Genomic DNA, 5,916 nt, shown 5'->3' with positions numbered 1-5,916 from the left:
TCCAGCACGAATGCTCCTCGGGGAAGCCAGGAATTGCTCCCCTGGGCTGGGACAGAGCCAGGAATGCTCCCGGCAGTGCCTGGGGGGCGGGGGTGGGATCACAGCATCCAACGGTCCTCGGGAATACGGGGCAGGAGAAGGGAAAACTGAAAGCGAGGGGGAGAAAATAAAATAATAAAATAAAATAAAATAAAGAAGGAAGGCTGAGTCTCTTCCGTCGTCCCTTCCCGGTCCAAGGGAGGCAGAGCGTCCCTGCGGGAATGTCACCTGTCACCGCCCGGGCCGTGCCCGTGTCCCCGCTCCGGCCTTCGCTCCCGGGCCGCGGGAGCTGGCGGCGACATTCCAGGAGTTCCAGGAGTCCCTGGGCAGCTGCTCTCGCTGGCGGCTCTAGGACGAGGAGGTCGGGATGGAGATTCCGTGGATGGCGCTCAGGGGCTCCGGAGCTTTCCCCGCGGGGCTGGGGGGTTTTCTGTCCAGCCCTGCAGGGAGGGGAGAGGGAAAAGCACAGAGCGGGCAGGGCATGGAGGGACTCCGAGCCCCAAAATCCGGCCCCGAGTGTCCCCAGGAGCTCCCCAAAGCCGGGGTGTCCCGGCACGGAGGGGGCGGCACCGCCCCACCCTTCCCGAGGTGACGGAATTCCCGCTGGGCTCCGGCCCCAGCTCAGCCCTCGGGAATTCCACCTTCAGCCAGAGCGGGATCTTCATCCCGCGGCTGCCGGGGACGCCGGGATAAACCGGGATAATCCGGGAGACTTTCCGGGACAATCCCGGGAAAGCGGGGAAGGGCTGGAATTGCCTTCTGCTTTTCCTTCCTTCCTTCTTTCCAGCCTTTTCCCGTTTTTCCCACTCAGGTACCCCCGCAGACCCCTCCACCCTTCCTCCTGCAGCTCGTTTGTGGGATAATCCAGCATTTTCCTGGTCCCGGTGGCAGAACCAGGAAACCGATCCAAAAGGGGGGGGAAAAAGAAAGAAAAAAAAAAAAAAAAAAAGAAAGAAAAGAAAAAAAAGGAAAAATTTCAAAGAAACTCTAAAGAGAAAAATAAAAAACAATTTAAAAACCACCCGCAAAGAAACCCCCACCAATAAATCAAAAATCTACAAAGGTTTGGAGAAAGTCTGGGGACAAAACAGCTTAAAAATGGATAAATCATAATTCAGGTTCTAAATAACTTAAAACACTTGGAAAATACGTTAAATACGCAGAGGTGGTCGTTTTATATCCTTAATTTTTTCTTTCCTCCTTTTTCTCTTTTTACTTTTTTTTTTTTTAATTTCTTTTTCTTCCTTCTCTCCATTCTCCTTCTCTCTTTATTTATTTTTTGTTTTTTAAACCTTTATATACTCGGTTTAAATTATTTCTTTTCACCCCCAATCGCCCCTCCCTGGCACAGCTGAGGTTACAACTCGCAGCAGGTCAGATATGGTAAAATAATTAAAAAACAAACAAACAAAAAAACCCCAAACAAACGAACAAAAACCAAAAAAACAGAAAAGCAACTAAACTAAAATTTTAAACCCCAGAAAAAACAACATTTAAAAAAAAAAGGGCCAATAAAGCGGGAATTATTCTCAAACTGAATTAAATAATTCTCAAATATGAATTAAAATAATAGGAAGTCAAATGCTGCGGGGAAAAATATAAAAATATCGAAGGGGATTTTATAGGCAGGGCGGCAAAATCGGGGTTTTTAAAAAGAGGGACTCGAGCTCTATTAATGAAGAGAAATAATTAACGGGAAATAAAAGCAACTCCCCCTTCGACAGCCTCAAATTGCTCCCCTGGGATTCCCGGCGGAGCGCTCGGAGGGAAAGGATTCCCGAATAATCCCGGGAAGCGATTAAATCAAATGACAGTTGATGATGATAATTAATAACTAAACCAAACCGCTAAATCACTGCTGTCAGTTGATAATTGATCGGGAATTCCTAGGAATTAGCGATTCCCGGTCAAGGCTTCTGCTTTCCCGGACAAGCTCCCGGTTCCTGGGGCCGGTGTCGGTTTTTGGGAGCTCGGGGAGAGGCTCCGGCCGCGTTCCCGGGGGGAAGGAGGAGCTGCCCGGGAATCTCCGGGCATTCCCTGGCGGCTCCCAGCGAGCGGGAATGGGAACCCCAGCGCACAGCCGGGATTGGATCCCGGGATGGGGAGGGGGATGCACGGCTCAGACCCCTCCTGAGCCCGGGGGTCCCTCCCGAGCCCGGGGGTCCCTTCCGAGTCCGGGGGTCCCTCCCGAGTCCGGGGGTCCCTCCTGAGCCCGGGGGTCCCTCCTGAGCCCGGGGGTCCTTCCTGAGCCTAAGGGTCCCTCCTGAGCCCGGGGGTCCCTCCTGAGCCCGGGGGTCCCTCCCGAGCCCGGGGGTCCCTCCCCGCGCTGCCCCCGCTCCCTCCCCGCTCACCTTCCCTGCCGGGCTGCTTGAAGGCCGTGGTCAGCTCGCCGCCGGGGCCGGTGACGCCGTGGCCGTGGTGGCCCAGGGGGGTCCCCTGAGGCTGCCAGGGGGGCCCCGGGGCGATGTAGGCGCCGGGGGAGCCGCCGTAGACGCCGGGCTGGCTGGAGGGGGGGTAAGCGCAGGCCGGCAGGAAGGTGCCCATGGAGGAGAGCCCCGCGCCGGGCTGGGGACAGCGACAGCGGCTCAGAGGGGACACGGGGTCCCGGCTCGGGGCTCCCCGGCGTCTCCCCCCACCTCCCTGGCCCCTCCCCGCCTTGTCCTTCCCTGCCCCACCGCCGCCCCAATCCTGCCCCTCCCCTGTCCCCTCGTGTCCCCAGCGGGGATTTGGGGTGGCAGCGCTGCCCTCCCGTGTCCCCTCCGTGTCCCCTGGTGTCCCCAGGCCCACCTGCGGGTATTTGATGTCGCCGTCCATCGCTGCTTTCTCCAGCCCGTTGACCGCCTGGCCCGGCCCGGGGAAGCCGCTCCTGCTCACGCTGGGCCACTCCTCCATTTTTGGGGGGTACGCGGCCCCCTCGGTGCCAGCCAGAGCCCCTGGGGAGCAAAGCGTCAGCCCCCAGCCCCCCCCCCGGGCCGGGCCCGAGCAGCTTTTGGGGTGAAACAGCCGAAATTGCCGCTTTTCCGATCACCCCGCGCGGCTGGCGGGGCACCGGGATCGCCGTTCCCTCCCGGCACCCCGAAATTCGGGATCGCGCCGCGGGGAAAGGCTGCGCTGTCCCCCCCGAAACCCGCCCTCCCTCTCCCCCTCCCTCCGCCCGTTCCCAACCCCCGATAATTTAGGGCCCCAAATTTCTCTCCCGACGAAGGGGATTTGGAGAAGTGACATCGGAATTTGAAGGATAAATGATTGCGCGGGGGGAAACGCACTCGCTTGGTTTGCTCGGGCTTTTGGGAGGATGAAAGGACCCGCAGCCCCCGCCACGGCCCCGCTTCTGCCCCCCTGGAGCCGGCGGGGCTCGGCCTTGGCTCTGCCGGAGCCCCGAAATTCCCAGATTCCCCGGGAGAATCCAGGAGGCCGCATCCGAGCCGCCTTCTCTTCCCTTTTCTCCCTGGTTTTTCCCCTCCTCTGATTTTTCCCTCTTTTCCCCCCCTTTTCACATTTTTATACATATAAAATTTATTTTTTTTTTTAATCCCCCCTTTGCGGAGCGAAATTCAGGGCTCCGAATTTGCGGTCGGCAATCTATCATCCCTAGGAAAATATTTTCCACATTTTTCATAAAAAGTTCAAGATGTGGCTGAGCCGAGGCCGCATCTGGCCCCGACGGGCTGCTGGGGCTGGGGGAGGCCCTTGGGAGAAAAAAAGGGGGGAAAATAGGGGGGAAAAACCCCAAAATTTAAACGGGAAATGTACGGAAAAACAACAACCAAAAAATTGCAAGGAACAGCAAAACGGGAAAGAAACAACAACAACAAGAGCGCTCGAAATAAACGAAGAGGCTGAAACCAATAAAAAAGAAGGAAAGACGCAGAAAGGCACGAAACGAGCAAAGAGGCACGGAGCAAATAAAAAGCCGAAACAAGCAAAAAGTCCCCAAAAGGCACGGAACAAACAAAACCCCCGAAACAAATAATAAAAAATAAAATTAAAAAAAAAAAAAACCGAAAGCGACAAACCCCTCGAAACAAACAAAACCGAAAACAAACAAAAAGAACCCAGCCGAACAAAAAAACCGCCAACACAAAGAGACAAAAAAAAAACCCAACAACAACAAAAACAAAATAAAGCGGAGCCTAAAGAGACAGAAAAACTCGGCTACAAAAAGCGAGAAAAGGGGAAAAGGAGGATGAGAAGCGGAGCTGGCGCTACCCACCCGCCTGCTCCACGAAGCTGCGGATGCCCAGGATGTTGGAGACCGAGTGCGCCGAGGGCCAGGAGCGGGGCAGCGGCACCGGGGGAGCGCCGAGGGGCGCGGGGGGGTGCGGGCCGGCCTTGGCCGCTCCGGGGTACGGGCACTGGTAGAGGTGCGCGCAGGGCAGCGCGGGCGCGGGCGGGCCCGCGGGGGCCAGCGGGCCGATCTTGTTGCGCAGGATGCGGCTGATGGAGCTGACCGAGGGCACGTTGTACTTGTCGCACACGCCGTCGGCCAGCAGGCGGTCGCGGATCTCCCAGGCGAAGATGCCGGGGTCGCCCTGCTTGTAGTCGCGGATGTGCTTGACCACGGCCGGCGTGGTGACCCGCGGCTTGCTGCCGCCGATGGCCCCGGGCAGGATGGAGCCCGTCTCGTGGTAGCGGGCCAGGATCTTACTGACGCAGCCGTGCGACACGCGGAGCTGGCGGCTGATGTCGCAGGGCCGGATGCCGAGCTGGGCCAGCTCCACGATGCGCAGCCGGATGGCGTTGGGCAGCGGGCGCCCGTTCACGAACACTCCGCCCAGCTGGTTCACCTCGCCGTACGTGTGCTCTGCGGGGCGGCACGGAGCGGTTCGGCCCGGTACAGCACGGCACGGCTCGGTACAGATCACGGTGAGGATGAGGAGAGGGGAAAGAGGGGAGAAAAAGAAAAGAAAAGAAAAAGAAAAGAAAAAAAAGAAAAAAAAAAAAAAGAACAGAAAGAAAAGAAAAAAAGAAAAGAAAAGAAAAGAAAAGAAAAGAAAAGAAAAGAAAAGAAAAGAAAAGAAAAGAAAAGAAAAGAAAAGAAAAGAAAAGAAAAGAAAAGAAAAGAAAGAAGAAAAAGGAGAAGAAAGAAGAAAAAGGAGAAGAGGGAGGAAGAAAAAGAAGGGGGGAAGGAAAAAAACAAAACGAGAATGAGAAGGGAAGAGAGAAAGAGAGAAAAAAGAGCCCAAGGGAAGGGAAAAAGGAGGAAAGAAAGAAAGGAGAAATAGAGACAGAAAAAAAAGCGAGATAAAAGTGACAGCATAAAAAGAAGGGGGAGGAAAGACAGGGAAAGAACGAGAGAAAAAAGAAAAGTCAGAAACGATGAGGTGGGAGAAGAAGGAAAGCAAAAAAGGGGAGCGGGACAAAAAGAGAGAAGGCAGCAGAACGGGAAGGGAGAAGGAGTCGCAGGGAGCGAGCGGAGCGCAGCGAAAGCGAAGGGAGGACGGGGCAGCCCGGAGCCCCCCCGGCCGGGCGCGGCACCCCGGGACCCCCGGCCGCCTCCTGCCCCTTCCCGGTGCCCTGCTCGTCCCGGAGCCCGTCCCGGAGCCGCCGCACTCACCCATGGCCCGGCGCGGGGGGGACGCAGCCGCGGCATAGAGAGCGAGCCCGGGGCGGCGGGGCCGGGTGTCCTGGCGGTGCGGGCAGCGAGCCCCGCTCGCGGGGAGCCCCCGCAGCTCCTCGGGATCAATTTGACGTGGGAATCACGTCAATCGCGGCCGTCACGGCGGCGGCGCCTCCGCCCATTGGCTCCCGACCGCTCCTAAATGGCCGCGGCCGGCGGGGCCGGGGGGCCGCCCCCTCTGCCCGCCCCCCCGGGCACCGCCGCCACCGGGACCCCCCCGAGCCCCCCGGGCACCGCCGCCCCCTCTGCCCGCCCCC

General features: G+C 57.7%; 1 protein-coding gene across 1 annotated transcript; it reads right to left on the bottom strand.

The window, feature by feature from the left end:
* Window positions 1-387: 387 nt before the first annotated feature.
* On the bottom strand, window positions 388-5,600 carry PAX1 (paired box 1). The gene is made up of 5 exons (XM_005525533.2): window positions 5,597-5,600; window positions 4,253-4,843; window positions 2,827-2,972; window positions 2,391-2,604; window positions 388-479 (listed from the first exon to the last, which is right to left on the bottom strand). Exons 1-5 carry the CDS (start codon window positions 5,598-5,600, stop codon window positions 388-390), a joined length of 1,047 nt encoding a protein of 348 aa, XP_005525590.1.
* Between the last annotated feature and the right edge of the window lie 316 nt (window positions 5,601-5,916).

This window comes from Pseudopodoces humilis, chromosome 3 (genome assembly GCF_049639895.1).
Source record: "Pseudopodoces humilis isolate 2021_Gansu_Grassland_sample_001 chromosome 3, ASM4963989v1, whole genome shotgun sequence".
Taxonomy (NCBI): Eukaryota; Metazoa; Chordata; class Aves; order Passeriformes; family Paridae; genus Pseudopodoces; species Pseudopodoces humilis.
This window is presented reverse-complemented; position numbering and strand designations above follow the sequence as displayed.